This window comes from Camelus ferus, chromosome 13 (genome assembly GCF_009834535.1).
Source record: "Camelus ferus isolate YT-003-E chromosome 13, BCGSAC_Cfer_1.0, whole genome shotgun sequence".
Lineage (NCBI taxonomy): Eukaryota > Metazoa > Chordata > Mammalia > Artiodactyla > Camelidae > Camelus > Camelus ferus.
This window is the reverse complement of record NC_045708.1, coordinates 64,891,260-64,915,491: the sequence shown is the minus strand read 5'-3', so window position 1 is coordinate 64,915,491 and position 24,232 is coordinate 64,891,260. Positions and strand designations below refer to the sequence as shown.

At 42.5% G+C, this 24,232-nt stretch overlaps 1 protein-coding gene across 1 annotated transcript in view; it reads right to left on the bottom strand.

Moving 5' to 3' along the window:
* Positions 1-22,047, bottom strand: part of CLCA1 (chloride channel accessory 1) — a 30,102-nt gene extending 8,055 nt beyond the window's left edge. Inside the window, exons 1-9 of the mRNA XM_006190157.3 lie at positions 21,844-22,047; positions 17,496-17,636; positions 17,028-17,175; positions 14,581-14,686; positions 12,235-12,412; positions 8,934-9,152; positions 8,149-8,376; positions 2,022-2,196; positions 98-204 (exon numbers count right to left, since the gene is read on the bottom strand). Coding sequence (XP_006190219.1) covers positions 98-204; positions 2,022-2,196; positions 8,149-8,376; positions 8,934-9,152; positions 12,235-12,412; positions 14,581-14,686; positions 17,028-17,175; positions 17,496-17,636; positions 21,844-22,005 — 1,464 coding nt within the window. The 5' untranslated portion in view covers positions 22,006-22,047. The remainder of the gene's footprint in view (positions 1-97; positions 205-2,021; positions 2,197-8,148; positions 8,377-8,933; positions 9,153-12,234; positions 12,413-14,580; positions 14,687-17,027; positions 17,176-17,495; positions 17,637-21,843) is intronic.
* Positions 22,048-24,232: the final 2,185 nt, after the last annotated feature.

Below are 24,232 nucleotides of genomic sequence, written 5' to 3'. Positions count from 1 at the left end.
TAGAAGAATGTAGAACTTAAAACTTTTAAACATTAAACTCTCTGTCTTGGCTATGATTATTTGTAAACAAGAAAAACTAAAGAGGAAAGACTCTGACCTGGATGGAGCGCTGGGAGACAGCTTTGTTTCCTGACGAGAGGGCGCCAAATGCATCAATGAGGCCGTTGTTCTGAGCCTGATCTGAAGCATATGTCTGTAAACCACCTAAAATGCAGCGACATTATCAGAGGCTATATTCCAGAAAGCAAGTATTTGCAACATTTTAGCTATTGTAAACATAGCAGAATACACAAACATGAATGTCCTATTGTGTTATTAAAGTATTAACAGATCAACGGCAAATAAGAGTCCAGATTAGCTCAGAAGCTGATACTAAATTTTTAATCCCACTAAATAGTAGCTTTAGCATCATCTTAGTTATTGGACCACTTCAGCTCTCTGGAAGGCAGCCATGAACCTCTGACAGACCGAAACTGGTAACTGAAACCTCATGCAGTAAGGGTCCTGTACTTCCACATGAGAGACTCCATCAAGCCTGACTCTGAGCCTACTGATTTATTCTTATTTTAGACAAAATCTTAGCGAGTTTGACTTTCAAGTTTTCTCCCAAATCAGAAAAGATGTTATAACAGCAGGAAATAACAGCTGACTAGGGACAGATATAGGAAAGTATCATCTGTAGTAAACATGAGATTATATACCAGGCCATGCAGTCTCGGGCTGTTTAGAGCAGGTGTAACTAAGATAGTTGACGTGAAAGCACTTTTAAATTGTTAATGTCATCCAAAGTCTAAGGAGAGTGTTTTGGTCATCCCGTTGGGGCCTCACCCAGATCTCTTTGTCTGGGCTGGTGCATCTCTCCCCAGCTGCTGTAGGCGTTAGTGACTAATGGCATGGAGCTGCCTTCTTTTCCAGAGAACTGCCTTACCAAATGGGGCCACCCTAGCTAGAGAAATTACATGGCCCCTCACCTCTGTCCTGCCCTGACAGTCCATAGCCATTGACTGATGGACGCCATGGTACAAAAGGTTAGCCCTTTTTCAAGATTGGACCAAGCATGTGATCCAACCGAATGAAGAGCCCGCTGTGGGATGAGGCTTCAGCTAGCCTCTAAGTTCACATCTGTGCTTAGCTCCTTCCCTTGCCCCATCCTGCTCCCCACTGTCCCTTTCTCCTCAGAGCTCTCCCTCTATGAATCATGTGCACCCAAACCCCTGTCTCAAGCTCTGCTTCTTGGAAACCAGCCTAAACCAGGAAGTGTTAGGGGCAAACAGTCCTGTCATTTCAGCTGGCTCAGAAGGTAACACAGCATAATAATTGACACCCATCATGCTGGCCCTAAGTGAAAAAAAGTTTTTTCATAAAAACCTACTCTGCTGAAGCAGCCAGATTCATATAGGACCCATTTTAACCACCCTGTCTGTATGTAGAAAATAGAAGCACAGTAGTTTTACAAAGAAACTGCATTGTACTCTGCATCTTCGGAGTGCCCTTCTGTTTGATTCAGCAGGCCCTTTGCCCTTCCCTGCTACTTCTTGTTCAAGTCCCAATTCAGATATCATCTTCCTAGACACCTCCTTCCCCTGATAAAGTCTGGGCTCCCTTCTTGGTGCCTCATTGTACCCTCTGTCGCAAATAGAGCACTCGTATCATGGTATTATATAGTTAGTGGCTTGTCCTCTGTCTCTCCTGGGTCTCCCGGGAGCTGCCAACTGAAGGTGAGTGGTTGCTGGCTAACCTCCTAGATTCTTTCCAGTCCTTATAAAGTGTCTGGGAAGAGTCTTATGTTCTCTCTGGTGCTGGTGCCATCTTCTCCAGATGGCTTTAATCCTAGAACCAAGGCTTTAAAATAAATGTGTGCAGTCAGTTCTAAAGGTCATTTAGGGACAAGGGCAGCTAGCTGGTCAATAAGTTTGCTCTCCCATCTGTCCCTGACCCATCCTTCCCCTACTGCCCAGTGCACCGGATCTCACAGTCCAGTGGAAGAGAAAACACAGTGGACTCAGCAGAGCACCCTTCACCTGTCATTTTAGACAGCTCCTCTAGTTCCTTCGCTGCAGAGGGTCCTAGGGCGACTGTGTGGATGATGGCTCCACTTCGTTTCACATCATTAAGGCATGTGCTTATAGTGTTGTCCTCCCCATCGGTCAGTAACACGATTTCAGATCCGTCTGTTGGGTATTTCTTCTTAATCACCTAAGGACATAATTTAAGCATAAGTTATCAGACTCAGGGTGGCCAGTGTGTTTGGAAAAACTTCATTTAAAGGCAATGATCACTAGAAATGAAACTGAATTAGCAATTAAAAAAACCTCCCTACAAATAAAAATCCAGGACCAGATGGCTTCACTGGGGAATTCTACCAAACACACAAAAAATAACTCATACCAGTCCTTCTCAAACTCTTCCAGAAGACTGAAAAGGAGGGAATACTCCCCAACTCATTCTATGAAGCCACCATCACCCTGATACCAAAACCAGGCAAAGACACTACCAAAAAAGAAAATTATAGGCCAATATCACTGATGAACATATATGCAAAAATCCTCACCAAAATACTAGCAAATAGAATCCAACAACACATAAAAAAGATTATACATCATGGTCAAGAGGGCTTCATCCCAGGGACACAAGGGGGGTTCAACATATGCAAATCAATCAATGCAATACATCACATCAACAAGAGAAAGGACAGAAACCAGATGATCATCTCAAAAGATGCAGAAAAAGCACTTGATGAAATTCAACAACCATTTATGATAAAAACTCTCACCAAAGTGGGTATAGAGGGAACACATCTCAACATTATAAAAGCTATATATGACAAATCTACAGCCAGTATAGTACTCAACAGTGAAAAACTCAAAAGCTTCCCAATAAAATCTGGGACAAGACAAGGATGCCCACTATCACCACTCCCATTCAACATAGTCTTGGAAGTACTAGCCACAGCAATCAGGCAAGAGAGAGAAATAAAAGGGATCCAAACTGGAAAAGAAGAGATCAAAGTGTCACTATATGCCAACGACATGTTACTATATATAGAAAACCCTAAAAGGTCCACACAAAAACTACTAGAAATAATCAAAGAGTTCAGCAAGGTAGCAGGTTACAAGATTAACATTCAAAAATCAGTTGCATTTCTTTACACTAATGATGAACCAACAGAAAAAGAAAGTAAAGAAACAATCCCCTTTAAAATAGCACCCAAAGTAATAAAATACCTAGGAGTAAATCTAACCAATGAGGTGAAAGAATTATACACAGAAAACTATAAAACACTGATTAAGGAAATTAAAGAAGACTTTAAAAAAATGGAATGATATCCCATGCTCTTGGATTGGAAGAATCATATTGTTAAAATGGTCACACTGCCCAAGGCAATCTACAGATTTGATGCAATCCCTATCAAATTACCCACGACATATTTCACAGAACTAGAACAAATCATAATAAAATTTATAGGGAACAACAAAAGAGCTAGAATTTCCAAAGCATTACTGAAGAGAAAGAAAGAGGCTGGAGAAATAACTCTCCCAGGCTTCAGACAATACTATAGAGCTACAGTCATCAAGACAGCATGGTATTGGTACAAAAACAGACATATAGACCAATGGAACAGAACAGAGAGCCCAGAAATGAACCCACAAACTTTTGGTCAACTAATCTTCGACAAAGGAGGCAAGAATATACAATGGAATAAAGACAGTCTCTTCAGCAAATGGTGTTGGGAAAACTGGACAGCAGCATGTAAAGCAATGAAGCTAGAACACTCCCTTACACCATACACACACACACACACACACAAAAAAAACTCAAAATGGATCAAAGACTTAAACATAAGACAAGATACAATAAACTTCCTAGAAGAAAATATAGGCAAAACATTATCTGACATACATCTCAAAAATGTTCTCCTAGAACAGTCTACTCAAGCAATAGAAATAAAAGCAAGAATAAACAAATGGGACCTAATGAAACTTACAAGCTTCTGCACAGCAAAGGAAACCATAAGTAAAACAAAATGACAACCTACGGAATGGGAGAACATTTTTGCTGATGAAACCGACAAAGGCTTGATCTACAGAATATATAAGCAGCTCATACGATTTAATAAGAAAAAAAAAACCCAATCCAAAAAAGGGCAAAAGAACTAAACAAGCAATTCTCCAAGGAAGAAATACAAATGATCAATATGCACATGAAAAAATGCTCAATACCACTAATTATCAGAGAAATGCAAATCAAAACTGTGATGAGGTATCACCTCACACCAGTCAGAATGGCCATCATTCAAAAGTCCACAAATGACAAATGCTGGAGAGGCTGTGGAGAAAGGGGAACCCTCCTACACTGTTGGTGGGAATGCAGTTTGGTGCAGCAACTGTGGAAAACAGTATGGAGATTCCTCAAACGACTAGGAATAGACTTACTGTATGACCCAGGAATCCCGCTCCTGGGCATATATCCAGAAGGAACCCTACTTCAAAATGACACCTGCACCCCAATGTTCATAGCAGCACCATTTACAATAGCCAAGACATGGAAACAGCCTAAATGACCATCAACAGATGACTGGATAAAGAAGAAGTGGTATATTTATACAATGGAATACTATTCAGCCATATAAATGACAACATAATGCCATTTGCATCAACATGGATACTCCTGGAGAATGTCATTCTAAGTGAAGTAAGCCAGAAAGAGAAAGAAAAATACCATATGAGATTGCTCATATGCGGAATCTAAAAAATAAATAAATAAATAAATAAATAAATAGAAAACAGAAACAGACTCATAGACATAGAATACAAATTTGTGGTTGCCAAGGGGGCCGGGGGTGGAAAGGGACAGATGGGGATTTCAAACTGTAGACTATATAAACAAGTTAACACTGTATAGCACAGGGAAATATATACAAGATCTTATGGTAGCTCACAGAGAAAATAATGTGACAATGAATATATATATGCTCATGTATAACTGAAAAATTGTGCTCTACACTGGAATTTGACACAACATTGGAAAATGACTATAACTCAATAAAAAAAAATATTTAAAAAAAAGGCAATGAGAAGAGAAATTCCGGGGGGGAATGAACAGAAGTGTCTGGGAATGGTCAGATCTCTGTCTCTCTCTCTTGAAATGGTACAATTTTAAATCTGCAACATTCATCAAGCTTGACAGTGGTCCTTTCTCTCTGTTATCCTGCTGCAGAGAAGGCTCTATAAGGTCAGATGCAGGGCAGTTCCAGGGACGCCCAGCACTGGAGAAGCAGAAGAGAAGGTTCTTCTAGTTTCCTTCCTGTGATCTCTCCTTGTCCAGCTTTCAGAGGTTCCCAGATGCCTTCAGAAACCACCCTCATGTAATGAGGGTAATACTGGGGGATATTAGACTCAGGGCAGATTTTAGCCTGTGTGATGTTCACCAGTCTGACCATACCAGCTGTTTATTGGTTCTGATTGGCCAGTACTCAGGTCACATGAATTATTAAAATTTGTAATATCCCCTCTGCTTAAAGCAAAGCATTTTGCTCATCTAAATCCCCAGTTCCTAGTTGTCCTACGACGTCTCTGTCTTAACTATTCCTGATTGACACAGATTACAATTTTTTACATGGTATAGTGAGACTACTGCTTCTCCCAATGTTGGGTAAGATTGTGATAGAGGAAAAATTAGATGAAAGACTAGTGCTATCCATTTAAGAAGAGGAAGGCAAGAACTCACGCTCCCCTGAAGAGGGTGGAAAGAGGGACCCAGAAGTAGGGGAAACAGGCAATCAAACCTAAGTAACCCCCCTCTCTGGACTAGACTCTCAGAAAGAGCAGGCCCTCATCAGTAGGTTGGAAGGAAAGCTGGGCACAGAGGTGCCTCTGGCCCACTCCGAGGCAAGAGAGCAGAGCTGGGACTGCTGCCGTGGGAAGAAGCCTAGAGCCCAGGAGCCTGTCCAGGGTGGCTGTGGCCTCAGTCTGACCAAGCTGCAGGGCCTGGGAGGCCAGAGAACGGGCTCAGTTTGGATTCCCTTGTCCCCTTCCCCACCACTGCTACGTGCTGTGGAAAACAGGCAGAAGTTCCCACATACCCCAGAGGGGAAGTAGAAGGCAGCTGACTTGAGAGTCGGTGGGCAAGAGGACAGTTCATCTTGCCATGGAGGCCGAGGGCTGGACGTAGGGTGTGGGGATGCTCACAACTCTGCTCCAACAATGAGACCAGAGTGGGGCTGAGACAGCTGGGGAGACCAGTGGTCCATGATCAAGCTAAGAAAACAAGCAAAGTGGCCCCAGCTCAGCAGACCCACTGCCAGACTGACCAGGGTCCTGCACCAGGGGCCAGGGGACTTGAGACAGCACAGGATCCATGGCCCTTTATCTCATCACCCTGAAGTCACACACAAGCTCTTCCTGCTCCCACACCCAGACTCTACAAGGCAGGAGGACCATGTAAACCCCAGCTGTCTCTCTCACCCGTTTGAGTGGGAAACGTAGAACCAGAAGTTCTTTCTTCACCACCAGGCCACCTGGCATTAGTCACTTCCCCTCAGGCTTTGCATGGCAGAAGTTTAGTATGCCCCGTTAGTGATTTCATTGTCAGTTTCCCTCCCTTATTTGCTTCTTTAATCAAAGCTTGGGTGAGTGACAGAGGCAAGAGAACGTAGACGTACACAGGCGTCTGGAGAGGGGTTTTGCAGCTGACTGTGTATGCCATAGAAACCACTTACAGGGAACTGACTTTCAAAGCAGAATAAAAGGGCCAGAGGGACAGGCTGCATGTGAGGGAACGGCTGAGTCCGCTGTCAACATGAAACAATGTGAGCTGGAAACTAAATGTTCCTGCTTCTGCTTGGGAATCAGGAACAGCCCCCAATGACATGTTGTGCTCCACAGCAGGCAGGAGGGCAGACCGGGCCAAGACCTTAGACCAGCTAGCTTCTTTCGGCCTCTTATTCTTTATTTTATGGCCCTAAATAGCCTCTAAATAAATATAGAATATTCTCTTCGATATTTGGAGCAATTAAGCATCAATTGTGATCGAATAACTCAATTCAATTTTATTGGCTGAGAACCTCCTGTATAAAAGATATCGTACCAGCAGCCTGGGAGGTCAAAAGATAAGTCCTATCTCTGAAGAAGTTTTGTTTGAGCAAAGAATATGATAGAAAATAAGACAGAAGAACCAAAAATCATAAGAGACATTAAAAAAAGAAAAAAAGTTCATAGGATTCAGAAAGAAAAATTCTACACAGTTAAAAAGACAAGGAAGGATGTCAAGAAGTAGGTAGTGTCTGCGATGGTTATCTCAAGGAGTGTGATTTGTACAAAGGAAAGAAGAGAAGTTAAGTGGGGAGCTGGGCTGGCAAAGGACAGGTGATCCAATTTGCTTAAACACTAAATACTTGGAAGAGAGTGCCAGGTACTTAAGCCTGAAAAGGTTAGGCAGAGGCTATATTGTAGAAATAACTTAAATATTAGACAGAGAAAATTTTACTTGATTTTTTTGAAAATGGGGGGACATTGACATCTAAGCAGAGGGGTGATGTGACTGGCTGGTCAGGTGGGGTCTTTGGATACACCTGCAATACAATTATAATTACAGTTCCTAAGGCCTCCTATTTCAATAAGCAAACCATTTGCTTGCCCAAAAGGAAGTCCTATATACTCAGAATTTTGGGGCGTTAGGCTGCCTCAAAACTTTACCATAACTCAGAGCTCCTTTTTTTCCTCACAGAAGATATCCTCTTAACATCCCTGTGTGCCCTTCTTCACAGCGCTCATTACAGTTCATGTTTATACACTCACTTGTGTGATGATGTAGTTAATGATTCTCCCCCACATAAGAGTATGGGCTCCACAGCAGCAGGTGTGGTGTCTTAATGCACAACACAGTGCCCCCGCATGTAGCAGGCACACCATGCGTGTTTCAAATGCATGCAGAAAAGCATGAATGCATAGGTGCAGAAAAACACAAAAGCTTGAATGAACTTGTTAACAAAAGCTTCAGGGGCCGGTGTCGTTGCATCATTGGAACCATCGCTCTGCCCTTGGTTGCCTAATTCAAATAGACACTAGACTGTATGAAAACACTGGAAAGCGGACATAGGAGACATAGATTATAAACACTGGCAAACTATGGTAGGGGAACGTGTCTCACAGTAAATGCTGATCGAAGCCCGGAGCAGATGGACGTTCCTCCTGAGGCCACCATGGGTAAGCTTCTGGTCAGCATGTCTCTTTCAGTGCCACTGTTTATCTGTATGAGTTGACTTTTCACATAGGCAGCTCTGTCAAATGTCACCATCCCAACCCAGGACCCTTGTTCAACCGTCTGCAGAAGGAAAAGTTTGCCTGCTTGATTGAGTCGGTTAAGGCGGTCATCTGCCTGAATGGAGGAGCAGAAGAAAAGCAGTCAGGCTGGGTTTAGATGGGCAGACTCACAACAGAACAGGCTAGAGGGAATCTGGAAGTGACGGCCACAACGTAGAGTAAATGACAACAAGCTGACTCAAGATATATCCTTCTACAGAGGAAAACCCCTCCTTTATATTTTGTAGAACCTTCGGACAGGATTTTAGGGCTTTTGTATAAATAGCCCTAAAAGATAAGCTAGATTTGACTTCAGTTCAGTCATTAGTTCAACGCCCTGTAATAGCTCCATAGACCTACATGTTGTCAGGGAAACATACAAAAATGTTAATGCCATGTAATTCATCAGATCTGCTCACAGATTGAAAGCTAATGTAATTTGGCAAATGAGACACCTGATGCTGAGTTTCTGCTGCATAAAACCAAGGTGGGTATTTCTGGAAGTGTTGTTGTTCTAACTGTTCTGACCCTTGGGGTGGTGTTTATTTTCAGCCAGTTCCAAGTTGTGGTCCAGATCGTACTGTGTACAAATATGAGACCCGCATCCAGAGGACCAGGACTCACGGAACGTACCACCATGCTTCCAGACTTATCGAGGACTAAACACACGACTCTTTGTCCGATCTGCAGCAGTGAGAAGGTGGGCTTGGGTGGCTCTGCTGTCATAGGAGCGGTTTTCTTAAAGTCCTCAGAACCTTGGATCACTTCCCACGTGCTTCGGAGATTGCATTTTTGGTTTTGCTGGTTTGGGGCTTCTTTGTTGTGGTTTTTTTTGGTACAGAATTCAACCACCTGAAATTGTCAATAAAATGGTAGAAAGAACAATGAACTACTTGTTAAAATCCTTTAATAATTTACATTTAATTTTAATTAATAAAACACATCTAAATTGACATTTAAAATATTTTAATTCCCTGTCCTCCTCCCCAGTCTGCTCTGTTAACCCATAACCTTGGCTCAATCTCAACACAGTCATTTCAGAGCACTGCTAGGGAAAATCAGTCATAATTCAGAGTTTCTATCTCAAACGTGTCTTCGACCTCATTGGACCCCTCGTGCTCCTCAGCAATCTATTTACCTGCTCTTGGCTTCCTTCCTGGTTCTCAAATTTGCTGTTTCAAGTAATCACCATGATCTGCAAGCCACTTGCTTCTCAAAATTTCTCTCCTGGTACCGTCTTCTCTCTCCATCCTTTCACTTGCTGCTCATTTCCTTACTTCCCACTCACCAACACCCTGCATTCCAACTTTCAACAGCCAACATCCCAGCTCTCTCCAGAATCCACGGGGAGGTCCCACAGGCTCCTCAAACTTCACGTGCTCATTGCTGAACTCACCACCTTTCCTCCAGCTCTGCTCCTCCCCATCATCAGGTGTTTCCTAACTTGATGTCACCACTGTCAATTCAGTCAGGAATAAGTAGGAAACTGAGTTTTCCTACCTTCTTCCCTCTACGAAATAACCGAGACCAATACATTTCACTCTCTCCAGCTCAGCATCTTTTCTCCTTCTCCAAAGGAACCTCCACCATTCAAGCCCTCGTGGTCCTTCCCTCAGACTGCTGCAGTCTGCTGTCTGACTTTTCCATCTCACTCCTTCTTACTCCTGTACTTCTAATCATTCTGTGGCTCACTGTTGCTCACACACTGCAGTCTGGACTACCCCGCACAGCAAACAGCAATCTCCACGGCTGGGACTTACCCTTCGCTCTCCATCCTCGCCCTGGCTATGCGCTCCAAGTCTCTAATTTCCCCCACTGAAGCCTGTAAGTGCTCAGACTTGCCAGACAGTTTTATTATCTCTGTGTCTTTGCTCAGGATTCCCACTTGGTCAAGGAGCTCCTCCTCCTCTGTCTTCTGCGTTGTGAACTTTACCTTCATGTTTTCAAAATGTTTTCTCATTTCATATCCTTCCGCAGAAGAATTCCCACTCAACCCTCCGGGCTTGCAGGACCCCCCCAGAAACTTCAATGAGGCCCCTTTAACCCTGCAGTGCGCTTCTTGGGATGTGGATCCGTCTGTGACACATTAAATGTGTCTCATTAAATATTCCTTCCTCAAAATTTAGCCCTATGCCTGACACATAAATAAAGCTGAATATAAGTTTGTTGTTTTTTAGTAATCTTAACCGATCTGCATGTCAGTTTTTTAATCTAAAAAATGGCAATAGTTGTGCAAGAATTATATGTGAAAATATGCAATAGTGACAATACTAATACAGCCAATGATAGTGTCTACCCCTTTCTGAAGTTTTCTATCCCTGGCATTTGGGGGAACAAAGAAGGTATAGCCTAGCTCCTCCTCTCGGTGACTTTACAGTATTACCATTCAATTAAAAAGATTAAATATCTGGGATTCTAGGAATTTAAAGAGTAATCAGTAGCTGTAAAACACCTGTTTCTCTCTTTATTTGCATTTTTTCAGATTGTTTTGGTAGTGTTTCCATATTATCATTATGGCTACTTATAGCAAGGGAACCTGAAAAACTTCCATGTAAACCCCAAGCAGAGTTTCCCAAACTTGACTGTGCATCAAATTTAACTATGATTAATGTAAAACTATCCAGGCCCCCGTCTGGGAAGCTTCTGAGTAAGTCTGGAAATAACTGTGAAGCCGGACTGAAGGGCAGCCCTGGCGAACCATGCGCATTGCATTTTTAAAGCTTACGCTGCATTGTTACAAACAGACTCTTGCAAGTTATTTCGTTCTCTATTCCAAAAGGGAAACATAATTTTATGTAAGAGACTGGAAGATAAGAGGCACTCCTCACTGAAGTCAGTTAACTGATGCACTTATCTTAGTTTGTGCAAATTTGCTGATGTGTATGCTTGGCATTGGTAAAGAAAGATAATTTGTCAAGTCTATTTTATGGCCAGTCTGTCATTAAAATAATCATTGAGTACTGCAAATGGTCCCTGACTTATAATGGTTCAACTTATGATTTTTTGAATTTATGATGGTGCAAAAGCAATACACATTCAATAGAAACCACACCTGGAATTTTGAATTTTGATCTTTTCCTGGGCCAACGATATGTGGTAGGATACTGCCTGGTGATGCTGGGCAGTGAGCCACAGATCCTAGTCAGACACATGACCATGCAGGTACCAACCTATACACTCACAGCCATTCTATACCCATACAACCATTCTGTATTTTACTTCAGAACAGTAGTCAATAAATTACATGAGATATGCAACATTTTATTATACTACAGATTTTTACGTTAAATGATTCTGCCCAACTGTAGACTAATGTAGGTGTTCTGAACACACTCAAGGCTGGCTAGGCTAAGCTATGATGTTAGGTAGGTTAGGTATATTAACTGCATTTTCAACTTACAGTGTTTTCAACTTACTATGTTTCATAAGTGGAGGAAGATCTGTATTTTAAAGCTATTAAAACTAGGTACAAACTTCCTAAGGGCACCAATACTCTTAAAAAGATAGAAGATGTTACTTAACAACCGAAAGCAAATATGCAGGCTGAAGACAGATCTCCGAAAGTTAAATAAAAGGCTACTGATCATGTCCATATTAACCAATAAAGGGAAGCGCCTGACCCCCGGGTAAATTTCTTACTTAACTGATTTTTGTGCTTGTCTGTCTTTAAGGACATTTAAAGTAATTCTGAGCCCTTAAACTAAAAGCTAGTGGGAGGGAGATGATGCAGAAGCAAAAATGGACCTAAGAATGGGACCTGGGGAAGATACGACTTTATCTCCGATTTTGTATTTCCACCTTGTCCCACAGAGACTCAGCTGCTCACTGATAATTTCCTAACATTAGACCCTGTCTTGTAGAATCTGGGATTAAAAACCTCTTTAAATTCATATGTCAAGAAAAAAAGGAAAATAAGAGCAAACAGGGTACTTACAGAACCAATACTTTGTGAAAACATTATGGAAGCCTTCTCCGTCTGGTCCCTACCAGGTATGAACTCACAGCCCTTTTCGTACAGTCCTGTTACTCTGTCACGTTTGCATGGTTTGGCGACACAGCTGCCTCCCTGACACAACGGTCGTGCGGTTTGACCAGTAATACCTGCCGAGCATCTGAAAATATATTAAGGTTAGATGTCTAGGTGACACGATAGTTTTGAAGGGTTGAACTCTGTGGTCACGTTCTACAGATGGCCTTGTCTATAATCTCCTTTCATAATTCAAGAAACCAATATATCCTCCTAAATAGAAAACTTACTAAATTCTCATTAATTTCCATTTGCCAGAAAGTATCTGAGCGCTTTCCAAAACGATATCAGAGTGTTTCTGTGTAGCAGAAAAGCTGAGGCTGGCTTACGGTTGCTGTTAAGAATTAAGAAGAATCAAAGTCCTAAAGCACTTTCTAATTTAGTCCCCTCTTTCCTGGAAAATCAGGAGCCCTCTGGTTTCCCTCAGAAGTCTTGCTGACATTGCTGTTTGTTGTTTTGATCTAATTAGTTTATGTCATATAATTTTTGCACACTTCTTATATGTTGATAGGTATTTTAGATTTTTCTTTATATGCTTAAGAGTTCTGTTGCTATTATAAATGGAATGCTTTTTACCCACATCTTATTTTTTTAATATATGAATAATATACGAACACTATAGAAAATTTGGGAAATAGCAAAAAAGTATAAAGAAGAAAAGAAAAAAATCATGTCCCACCATCAGTCAGAGATAAACTACTATTAACATACTGAAACGTTTCCTTCTCTGTATATCAGCATAATATTCTGCATACAGCTTTGCTTCCTGCTTTAAAGAAAACTTAGTATTTTAGTACATTTAAATTTTTAATGTATTGTTATGATTCATAATATTCTTTCAAAATAATATTCTTTCAAAACGGTCTTAATAATTTCATGTTTTGGTACTATAATATGACTTTAGCCTAATTTACTTAATTTGGTCCCCCCTTCCCATTTGTCAGTACTAAAAATAACATTTCCATGAATAAATAAAATTTCACATAAAATTTTGACTCTGTAGCCAAAAGCTGCCTACATGACTGATTCCCGGAGTGAATTAGCAGACCCCCAAATCTGAGCGTCTTCTAGCTTGTTGATGGAGCTCGTTCTGTCGCTTCCTTTAAGATAGATTGTCAAATGAGAAATGAAACTGGATCAAGAAATAGGAGTTTGAACGTAACCCAGAACTGGGAAGGGGGAGAGCAGTGATGCTCCCGCGGGAGAAGTGGGAAGCCAAGGCTGAGCTCCGAGCCCAGGGCAGCCTCCCTTGGAAACTGCCGAGTAAAGACAGTCACAAACGGAAGCTGAGCGCGGCTCCTTAAACGGCCATCAGGGGAGCAGAACTGGAGGCAAAAGTGAAGAGGGGCGTCGTGCCAGCTTCTAGTCTCTACAAAGAGGTTGTGGTTTTTAGTTCAGGCACAAATGTTCAAGGTTATCAAAGTCCTTTCGAGGACCTATTGGAATAATCACTGATCTTCCTTCTTTACTTGGTACGCCGTGTTATTACTTACCCAGTGTCACCGCACTTTCAGATTCCTGGAAGGCATCCTTCTTGGCCTCAGTGTGTTCGTTAATCCCTTAACTCTGCCAGGTGTAATTTACTATGCTTTTATTTAAAATCATTTTAGAAAGCTGTATCTACAGGATTCTTTCTCATGCCACCTGTCAGGTTTTAGTACCTGAATTATGCTAGCTCTTTAAAATAAATTGGGAATTTCCCTACCTTTTATGTTTGTACTAAAGTGGTATATATTCACTGAAACTTTTGGTTGCAGGAGCTTACCCATAAAATCATGGCAGCCAAGGTACTTTCTATGTGTTCAATTTGCTTTCTACTGACACCACTCAGGGTTTTATTCAAATTGGGAGGAGTTTTCTGTCTTGTTTCAATATTCCGGCTGTCTTTCAGCTAAGTTCCCGCCTCTCCCGGGCCCATTCATACTGACATAGTCCACAGAGACGGCGTTCTACCTTCCAGGCACTAAAGCTCTGCTCACGTCACTGATTATGATACAGGAGGATGGAGACGCTGAACATAGCACCTGTGGATTTCTTCTAGCCGTACACACACTAACTGCAGAGTAGAGAATTCAACTAATGGAAGCACTTGTAAAGTGAACAAAAGTGGCAGTTTTTGGGGAATTTGAAAAAGAAGGTACTAAGAGAATGAGAGCTAGAAAATGAGACACAAGATTGATATTTTAAAGTAGTCAAGACAAAATTGGTTGCAATTTAAAATAGTTTGGGAAGAGTTAATCAAAATATACACACATGACTGGTTTGATTCTCCTATTGGATAAGTAGAACTTCTGGTCAGTGTTGTACTCGTTAAATACTCCCCAGCGCAGATGAGCCCATTCGTGGACAAATGTCCTTCCTGTGAAAAAATATTTTAAACACCTGATTAGCAATAAAAATGGCAAAATTAGCCTCTTAAAAGGAGAAAAAAGTTCTTCTGAACGTTATTATGCTTTGCTATGTTTTTAAATTAAGAGTGTGATTTCCTTAGAAAGAACAATCTAATATGACAATTGCACGTTTCTGCAAAGTACAACTACTTATTTTGGGTTAGGAAGTGTTAATTAGGCTCCTAGGGAGTGCCGGGCAGCTATTCATACAAAGAAAACACAACTGCCCTGTCCTCACCTAGCTCCTGGTCTAGCAGATGACACACAGCATTTTAGATAATTAAAATCCTTGGCAGTGCAAGTGTAATGACGGAGGTCGGTGAAGGCTGCTGTGAGAGCCAGAGGCATGCACAGGGCAGCTGGGGAGGCACCCTCAGTAGGTCCTTCTTCCTAGTGGCTCATATATGGACAAACCTCAAGGCCTGCCTACTCCACATCTGCCTTTTTGCTTTGACCTCATCTTTCCAGTCTCATTGCCACTTAATCCGGAATTGCTGCAAGTCACCCATTGGCCTCCATGTCTCCAGTCTTCAATGGCTCCCCTGTGGTGCTCAGTATGCATACAAAGTCCCTGATGACTCAGGCCCTCCTCCTCTCTGCAGCCGTATTTCCTGCTGTTCTCCACCCACCTCTAAAACTCTATAGTGACAGTGAATTCCTGAGCTCCTTTTACTTTCTAGAGCCACACCATGCTCTTGCTCGTCTCTGCTCATTTTTACGTAACTTTCCTCTGCTTGGGATACTGTCTGCGTATCTTGACTGGGTGACTCCTACTCTTCTTTCAAAATTAAGCTTATACCCACCTAGACGTCTTCTCAGACATCCCCAGGCTGGTCCAGGTACCCCTCCTTTTCACTCTTACTATATGCCATGATGGCATTTATCATGTTCTACTGTCATTGCTCTTTATGTGCCCGTCTCTCTCTGCAGACACTTGTCTTCACAAGGACGAGTATCGTGACTAATTCATTGTCATGCCTTGGCACGTACTGTCTAGAACTTAATAGGTGCTCAGTGAGTATTTGCTAAATTTGGATGAATCTTTGTGACTAATGTACAGCTCAGTTTTTCTGGGCTGTAAATCCCTAGGTAGGCTGAATTTGGAGAGTTGAGAAAGGAGGTGCATCTTAAGTAAGCCCTATATCCTCACATTAAGGCTTTAGACCGTTCCAGGTGCTAGGGAACAGCTGATGGCCTTTTGAAGATAAGGAAAGATGGTGAGGGTCAGGCGTGGAGTCATCACACAGGAAGGAGAGAGTATAAAGGAATGATGTTATATACGGTGACCTTGATGGCCAGAGTGGGCTCAGGGGTGGGATGGCATAGTTAGGTAAAGCAATTCAACACAGGTTTTTTGAGCCATACGTTGGAAATTTTCTGTTCCTCTTATAAAGGTGTTGTTAAAATAGCAACAAAGAGTCTTTCTGATAAGGTCTGTAAGTTCTCTAGGGTATTTGGGGTGGGATAGGCGCCTGTGCTCTTTTGTTTGCTTGTTTGTTTTCTCTGCCTTGCCTATTTAAATCAAGAAAATCAATCTGGTTCTAATCTTTTCAAGCGAGTAAAGAAACCTAGTACTAATATTATTAGTTAATCTAATTAGTTAATGCTAATCACACTTGATTATACTTGGATAGTACATATTATATATACTCCATTGCTTGCTTCTTTTAATATTTCCTCCAAAGATTGCTCTATTTGTTTCATATGGGAATGATAAATGATATTTTTGTGAAGGAAATTTTGACTTTTTCTTTAGTCATCTTTCTGAGAGCTGAACAACAAAGGATATTCTGTCTGGTACTCAAAGTGTGGTCCATGGTTGGGCAGTATCAGCATCACCTGGGAGCCTGTTAAAAAATTCTGAGTCCCAACCCACACCTACTGAACCAGAATCTTCATTTTAAAAATCTGTTTATAATTTGAAAGCACATGAACGTCCGAAAACATTGTGCATCTCTGCCATCTGGTGGATACTATCTGAATTGCAGGCAGGGAGGGTCGATCTGTTCAGGGGTCTCCCCACAGAGCCATAGAAACCTAACACTACATACTAGACTATTTTACACTTATTATCTGACACTAATTCTCAAAATTAAAAAAATTACACATATATGCAAAATATGAAGAAAATAAATTTCTAACTGAGAAATGCACTATTCTGAATCTATTTTACGTGGAAAAAAGCGCTGTAGTAGTTTATTTGGTTTATATGTGCTTACTCAGAAAGATAATGCTATTGTTGACTTACTTGGAACATAAAATTTATTCAACTATGAGAAATATAGCAGAATAGCTCATCTCTACCCATACCTTGTGGTCCATACTGAGGCAACTTTTTTCCTGCTACAAAGTCAGGAGTGAAATAAATTCTTTCACCCTTTTCTCCACAGTTTCCCCACTGCTCAGTATAGGGTCCATCGTTACCTGGAGAATTAGGTTCAGCAACCAGAATATCAGCCTGAAATTTAAGAAAACATTTCTTTCATTACAAAATTTCAGCAAATGAAGTGACCTCATTCACACTACAGCATTTTGAATCAATTTTATTAGACTCTAGAATATTTAGATGAAAATATTCTGCTAACCTTTTTTTTTTTTAAGGGGGCAGGTGATTACGTTTATTTTTTTAATGGAGGTACTGGGGGTTGAACCCAGGACCTTGTGCTTGCTAAGCACACACTTTACCACTGATCTGTACCCTCCCCCTAGATTTAAAAAAAAAAAAATTCTGAATCACTAAAGAAAACTGAATTTGAAAAAAGAACTTGATATTCTCACGTTTTTGTAGGTCTCAAGTTTGGGTTTCACATATTCAGGTTTTGTCTTCCAGTTTTCAGGAATCAAAATGGCAACACTTTTGAAATAGAACCTTTTTTCTGTAGCTTCAAACAGATATGGAGACGCCTGGGTCACCATATCCTGGAAAAAAAGAAAACATAGCAAGCACACTTACGACAGAACATAGATGAAAGTACAAACTTGCATTTGTATCTGAACATTTCCAAAAACTAGTTACTTATTAAAATGGGAAGAAGAGATTATTTTGTTAATAATAATGGCTAACCTTTTCTAAGGTTTTACCATACGCTCTGTGTCACAGTGTAATGGTTGACAACGAAGACTCCAGCAGCAGACACCAATCCTGGCTCTACCACTTATGGTGGAGCACCAGGAAATTTCCTTGAGCCTTCCTGAGCCTCGGTTTCCCCACATATAAAATGGAAACTACTACAGTGACCAGGCTGTAAAGTTGTTGTGACGATCATGTGAAGTCAAGAAAGCACTTGGAACCATGTTTACTCGCACAAGTGCTTATCAAGGATGAGCTGCTAGTTTCATTTCATTTGCTCCTTTGAGAATCAATAAACCTTTAAAGGAGAAATTGAGAGTTCGTTTCACATGAAGTAGTGGTAGGGGAGAAACTCAAAATGAGTATGACTTTAACACCTGCTGACTCCTGTGATAATTGGGGGGCCATCTAAATATTAGGATAGTATTTGTTTCCAGTATAGCACGAAGTGTTAGGTAGAAGAAAATGGCATAATTACATAATTTCTTTTCAAATTATACCTAACTCTAGGTCTTTGAAATGAAAGAGCTGTAGTGTTAAATTCTAAACGCCTCTGCAGATCCCCTGAGATGCATCATGACAAGATTGCAGAAAGGGTATTACACGGTATTTATTATAGAAGGGAAATTGGGTCTATGAGGGCTGAAAACCACTGAAAAACATAAAAATGAGTGTGGACAGAGGAAAGAAGAGGACTGAAGACTGAGCTCCAGGGGCCCCCAGCATTTAGAAGTGGGAAAAGGAAGAGCCGGCAGAGGAGACTCAGAGGGGGCAGCTGGTGCGCAGGAAGGAAATGAGAAGGCATGGGGTGAGAGCGTTTCAGGAAGCAGAGAGTGGTCATCAGAGTCACATGCTGCTGAGCAATCAAGTAAGAGGAGGACTGAGAACTGAGCGAAGGATTTGGCACCTGGAGTGAGCTATTGCAGTGGAACGGAGATGACAGCTCCATGTGAGTGAACTGAAGAGAGCAGGAGGCGAGCAAGCAGAGACAGTGAAATCAGACGGCAGGTCGAGGAGTTTTACTGCAGATTAAAGGGGAATCAAGAAATGAAGCAGTAATGAGGGCAAGGGAGCTTCGTTTGATTTTTAAATGGAAACTATTATAACATATGTAGATGTTAATGGAAAAACAAAAAACCTGATAATGCAGGAGAGAAAGGGGATCATTGCTGGAGGGATCGTCTTAGGAGCAGAAACAGTTCCTCACTCTACGGGGCAAAATAGCACTTGCGTATTGACGCAAGGGTGAATCCTGCTCTGCCTCTTCCTAATGGGGTAAACTTGAGGAATTTGTTTGATTCTCTGAGCCTCAGTTTCCATCATTTCAAATGGTGATAAATATAGTTGCCTTGCTAGTTTTAAAAAAGTTCTCAAAATGATTTGCACTTTCTTCTTCCAAAAAAGAAGCTGAAGTTTTGACAATCACTAAGAGAATTTAACATTGTATCATTTAAAACAATACAAATACTGAGTCAGTCTCACCAAAAGCTGTAAAGTAGGTGTAAAACTTCCTATGTGAGAGTATTAGATTACAATTTGACTTGTGAAATGTAAATTTTCAGTGTCTCCTAGGAAGAAGAATAAACAGCATAAAATATCTTCTGTGTTTTAATAGAAACATTAGTAGGAATCTTTGCTTTGACGTTTCAGTTTCTGAGAAAGTGACCTCACACCCAGGTAGACACTTACACTTCTGAGATCTGAAGAATGTCAAGGATGAAGGTTATAGGATGGGTGGTAATTCCTTAAGGACAGGGATGGTGGGATGTGCACTGGATTCCTGCTAGCTGACATAATGTAAATGCTCTGGAAGTATTTGTGGGATTAATGAACAAATGAATGAATGAAGTGGTTACAGTGAGGGGCAAACTGTCCAGGAGAGCAGAGACAGGCAGTCCCTGGGCTCCCATGAATTGAGAAGACCCCAAACTACTCCCGTTGTGTATCTTTCTTTCATATGTGTGTGTGAGAAAGAGAGAGACAGACAGACAGAGAGCGCGCGCTCCTCCCCGACTCTCACTCCCTCGTCTAGTGAGGGGAGCTCCCACCGCTCCTGCGACACTGCCTGCCGAGCAGGTGCAGTGGGTGGAACCAGCGCAGCGCCGCCATCTGCGGTGCTGGAGGTGGGGAGACAGTGGGGGCCGCCCTGCTGAAGCGAGTAATTAAGAGCTGACTTGAAGGCTTCCACCTACACAGGGGCACCGGGAAGAGTCTCCCCGAGAAAGCAGAGGGAGGAACGGCCAGGAAAGTGGCACAGCCCACAGTGAGTGCCCTCGACTGCAAGTGTGGAACATCAAATAGGGAGGAACTCATTGTATTAACTACTCAGTCGGGGACTCTGAGCACACTGTTGCCCTTCAGTGTTCCTGCGACAGAGAAGGAAATATGCAAACGACTGCTCTCATAGCCCGCTCACTTAGGACTCATAGCAGAAAGCCAACTTAATAATTGTAGTGAAAAGTATGTTTCTCAGAAGGAAGCACCCCCTCCTGAAAGACAGTGAGGTGGAAGTCCTCTTGCTTTTGCTCTAAAGCACCGTATAAACATAAATCACCGTTGCCATTAGAGATAAGGCACCTACGTGCTCCCTCCAGCATGTTCCTGAGCCCCCGTGTCCAGCCAGGGACAGAAACATGGTGGCCGCATTTCCTCCCATGCTTTCCTTGCCTGTTGCTCCAAGTGGCTGCTTCATTTTTTTGCTGATGCCATCTCTAAGTTTAGAGGCTATCAAAGTTTCCCCAAGTCTTCTGACTGTTGAGAGGTTTCAAAGGTATGAACTTCTCTTTCACCAATGGCAGTAATATCTGACGGTCTTCTGGTTAAACAGATGGACTCCCCGCCCACACCCCCAACTGCTACACTTGTCCAGCCCCAGACTCCTCTTGGTGGTGGAGATGGTTCTCTCTCCAAGCTCCATCTCTCTGGGTTCGCTTCTCTTCACAGCAAGGAATCTTTCAAAGCTGCCCTTGGGACCCTTGCACTACTAACTTCTGAGATCACACTGAGAAGTAAGTCTCAGTCCCTTTGGCTTGGACAGGAAGGATGAGCCCTTTCCATCTGGGATGAGAAGGGGGACTGGAGACTGAGGACCATGCCTGCCATTTACTGAGCTCTTCCTGTGTACCCAGCACTCTGCATGCATTTTTAAAGTTTTTTTTTTTTTAGTGTCTGAGATAATTTTAGACTTATAGATGATATGCAGAAATTGTACAGAGTTCCCACACACCCTTCGCCCAGGTTCCTTTATATGCATGCATTTTCAATCCTCACAAAGTCCTGTGAGGAAGGTACTTACTACTATCCCAGTGTTACAGACCAGTACTCTAACTCATTATGCAATCCTGCCTCTGGGTGGGCTCCAGCCACATTCCAGGCTGGTTTTTTAGAAGCTCGTTCCGTCTTATTCTAGCTGTTTGCAGTTGTACACAAGCTGTCTAGTCCCTCCATTTTACAGCAGGACAGGAAGCCTCTCCTCCCTAGTTCTTCCTTCCCCTGCAGAAGAACAGCAAGTGAGCCTGAGAGGACCCCTGGCACTGGGGTTGGCAAAATGCAGAGCTTCCTCCCACTGGAGGGGTCTGTCTTGTTCCTGAGTCAGAGATCTGTATCCTGAACTCCTACATTAGGATCACAGAGGAGGGTTACAATTAGGAAACTAAAAGGAGAATCTGACATGAGCCAATGGTAAAATCAGGCAAAGAAATTATCTTCTGTGCGTCTCACAGTATCTGCTAAATGTAGCTGGCTCGGCCTTAGTCTAGGACTAAATAATTTTCGATGAAATCATCCACAGCCAGTAAACGTGGGCATCATTTATTAAGCGCCAACAATGTATCAAAGTCTGAGTCATGTGCATTGCATTTATTATCTCATCCCTCGGAAGAATCATAATGGTCAAGTGTTATTATTTCCATTTTATAGCTGAAGAAATGAAGGCACAGATATAAAAATAACTTGCCAGTATCATGCAGCTGGAGTTAGGAATCTCATGTTTGCTTTTTCACATATTATGCTTAATTAAAAACAAAAAAGCACGGGTCATTACCATTTTGGACTTACCTTTATTTGTTGAATGAGTGTTTCATCCTCTGGCACATTAGGGTCGATGGCAATGACAATGCCTTCATAGCCATTGTTATTCAGCTGAATGAGCGACTCGCTCAGGGCGCCTGCCAGAAGGTGAAGGACCAAGATGAAAACAGAACTCTTAGAAGACCCCATTGCTGTGCATCTCCCTTTGAGTGCTCTCTCTGTGGAGAAGTGTCGGTTATGGAGGCGCCTTTCCTTACTCCTATATATATGAATACATAGACACACAGTTTCCCAAGTTATCAGAGGCCGTTTATTACAGGAATTTAACCCCTTGACCCAAAATAGTCTCACTATTGCACTTGTCTCCACTATGAGGAACAGTAACCATAGCTTAGTCTCAAATTTTGTGTACTTTTAAATATTTTATTTTGAAAGGGTCATTTATCTTGCGTTTACCTTTGCCAGTATCTGGGAACAAGGGTGGGGAGCTACATCCTGTTCCCTGGAAGGACTCACAGGTGACAAGCAGCTTTGCCATTGAAAGATGTTTACTTCTTACAAATGTTTGCCCAGCCAGGGACACTGACCCACCCAACCCCACGCTCTTACCCCTGCCTGCCCCGTGGAGAACCGACTGTTCTGCGTTATGTGTGAACCAAGTATCGGTTAGCCCTCATGGTGGACTTTATCTTTACCTCTTCAATCTCTGCGTAAGCTCAGCACCTCTTGTTACTCCCTTAGACAATCCACTTGCACCAAAACAATTAGCAAGCAACATAGATATTATTGAATATTTTATAATGAAGAGAAAAGATAAAATTTATTTCTCACTGTGCAAGGAAGACTCCCTCAGATTTCCTCATCAGACCTTCATTTCTCTATTCCATAGCTTCGATTGCCCAATAAAATTCCAAGTTAAATTATTTTACTGAAATTAAATGCCTCTCAGAACGTGAATTGTGGACTGCCCGCTGCTGTGTAGATTTTTTTGAGTCTGCCAAACCTCCGATGAAAACCCAAAGTGGTCCACTGCTTTCCTGTGTTCAAATTACTTGAAATATCCTTTCATCCCATGACTTCCTTTGATCTCCACGTGGTGGTAACCATCAATTTCATCTTGTCTTTTTTCTTTGACTTTGACTCATAAAAATTAAATTAGTACTTGTTACTAAGAATTAGTACTTACGGCTTAAGTATATAATCTTTAATCCATCAAAAGGGAAGCATTGCACTAGAGGGGAAGTACTCGATTATAAAGTGGTTGTCCAGGTGATCCAAATGCGCTTGTAATATAAAAATAATTTATTCAATGCTTATTGAATAAATGTATGCATTTATTATACATATGTCATAAAAATTTAGATTCTGAAATATCTCAGACCACCAACTATATGTGTCTCTCCTGAGTTCCCTAGAAAAGAGAGCTAAATGCAAGCTTGTATGCTAATGATTTGCAGAACAGTGAGAGTGAGTGAAGGGGGAAATGAGTCAGGGAAGCCGGGAAGCAATGGAAGGTGCTGACTAAGCTGGCCACTGTGGTTCAGTGGAGACCCAGCAGCCCGCCCTGCCCTCCGGGATGTCTCCTAATGGGCTGTACAGAGACACTGCACCTTGGAAGAGGCCGCTGTAGGGAGGAAGGGGAAGTGTCTGGCTCCTGCTCATCTCCTGCAGGTGCTCGGCTCCCCTGAACATTCTGCCTGTGTCATCCAGCCCCTTCACAGCAAGCTGGAAAGGAAACCCCATGCCCTGCGGCGCACAGGGGGTCAGAGCCTGACTGGCCTCTGGCAGTGGGACCCCGTGGGCTTGCAGGGAGCAGGCAGTGACTGAGGGGGACCAAGTGCCCGCAGGGCCACGTAGACAGCTGGGGCTGAGAAAACCTACAGAGGTTCCGTGAGGTGAGTGCAGTGCAATTTACTCGTTGGACTGCTCAGATCCACTCCTGTCCTTCCATCCTATCTGGCTCCCACAGTATAAGGTACAGCTGGAATTGGGGGGAGCACACGCTCTCTCAGGTCTTCCCGAGGGAAGGTATACACCTACTCACTCAGAGAATCTCCGCCGAGGTCGTGGGCAGTTGCGATCTCCTCACCCCAAGCAAGAGAGTTACTGAAACAAACTGCCGTGCTGCTGCTACCGCTGGTCGCAAGGCCATCACAGGTACGTGGTTCCGCCTCCTCCCTTCGCCTCCAGCTTCTCTCACTTTCCGCCAGCATTTTGGCTGATCTGCGTCTTTGTTTACCTGTTAGCACAGCCCAATCCTCCATTCCTGAGGGGTCCGGGCCCTCAGTTGCCCTGCCCTTGCAGGGCTGTGCCTGGGGCTGGCACCCCCGCCGAGGGTCAGCTGGTGTGCCTCCCACTTTAGCTGCCTCTCCAGAGTTCGCTTGGCCTTCCCTGCTGCTGGGCCTCGGCTGCCTTT